This window comes from Frankliniella occidentalis, unplaced genomic scaffold, assembly GCF_000697945.3.
Source record: "Frankliniella occidentalis isolate FOCC.00 unplaced genomic scaffold, Focc_3.1 Scaffold35, whole genome shotgun sequence".
Classification (NCBI taxonomy): domain Eukaryota; kingdom Metazoa; phylum Arthropoda; class Insecta; order Thysanoptera; family Thripidae; genus Frankliniella; species Frankliniella occidentalis.
The window spans coordinates 383,983-385,341 of NW_026267165.1; the positions used below are offsets into that span (position 1 = coordinate 383,983).

The following is a 1,359-nucleotide window of genomic DNA, read 5'->3' on the forward strand; positions in this document are numbered from 1 at the left end:
GAGAGGGGGCACAGAACACAAGTACGTAGTGAGGGTGAGGGTAGAATAATGTTGAAAGTAAAAGGAGATGAAGATGCAGCTAAAAAATATATCGGGGAGGAAGGGAGGGAGGGGGTGGGGAAATATTGAGGGAGAGCAAGCGAGAGCAAGAGAGAGGGAGGGGGGTCAAAATCCGGCGGTCATGTTTGCCTCCACAGCCATCTTATTCATACAATGACCGTGAGTCAGTCCCGCCCCACCCCATCTTCACGGCCATCGTAGAGGCACGTGGTCCGCACGCCTATTTGCACAACGCAGTATGGAACACCTCGCCACGACACGCCAAGCCCCACCCCACCCCGCCCCCAAGCCGCACCTTGCAGGCCTCTCTCACGCTGAGCCAGGATCTCGGGAGGGACAGCGGCACAGACCCACCGGACCGAAGCAGCGGACCCAGCCGGACACGACCGTATTCAGAGGCTCAAAAGAGGTAAAGGGGCGGAAAAAGAGAGAGAAATGAAAGGGGAGGGGACGAGACAGCCTCGGGTAGCAAGAGCAAGCGAGAGAGAATCTGCACAACAGGCATATGAAGCGCCAGCAGCTGTCCTGCTGCATACCCAGACCAGACCCCCCTCCCCCCGTGCTGCCTGCAGTGCGGGGCGCAGCTCGTGCACCCCCCCCCCCCCCACTCCGCCTCCACCGGTCTCGGCGGTGGAGTTGCCCGATCACGCACAGCCAGTCCAATACCGTCCGCCATACATGCCCTCCCGGACCTCTCTCTCCTCTCTCCTCTCTCCCTCCCTCCCTCTCTGCGGTGCTCAGCTCCGTTCTCGCTGTTGACCGAGCGGTTCAACTAGTTGGTCGGACCACAAGATTGTTTACCCGCCAAAGCAATTCGGTTACGTGGTGGCGCGCGGCGTGACCCGGGCGAGAGCGCCCCGCTCGCCACGAACAACTACTGCCCCACTAATAATGAGCTATAGACAGAGGCGCCGCGGCGCGCATCGGCCGCGGGCTCGGGCGTGGAGGGGGCGGCGAGGAGCGTGCGACCTTGATCGGAGGCAGGCTTGCAAACATCCGCCCACCCCTCAAACCCACCCACCGGAGCCCGACCGCGAAACCCACGTGGACGCCTGCGACCTCCCCTCACCCCCCCCCCGATAAAATATGAAAATGCGCACAGTAGGCTGCTGAGCACTGACCTGTCGTAGTCGATGACCTTGATGATTAGCGACACGTCTTCTACGTTGGAGGCGGGCACGTCGAACACGAGCGCCTCGTTGTAGACAGGCGCCAGGGAGGAGCGCTTCACGGTAGTCTTGCGCTTCTTGATGCGCCTCCCCTGGCACAGCAGGTACACCTTGACGTAGGGGTCTGCAG

General features: G+C 61.4%; 1 protein-coding gene across 3 annotated transcripts in view; it reads right to left on the bottom strand.

Annotated features, from left to right (window-relative positions):
• LOC113211506 (synaptotagmin-10-like) overlaps positions 1-1,359 on the bottom strand; it is a 42,708-nt gene that overhangs the window by 3,627 nt on the left and 37,722 nt on the right. For 2 of the 3 annotated variants that reach the window (XM_052266050.1, XM_052266049.1), the window contains exon 7: positions 1,182-1,353. The exons of the other annotated variant lie outside the window; for it this stretch is intronic. In XM_052266050.1, the coding sequence (XP_052122010.1) occupies positions 1,182-1,353 (172 nt within the window). The remainder of the gene's footprint in view (positions 1-1,181; positions 1,354-1,359) is intronic. 3 annotated transcript variants of the gene reach the window in all.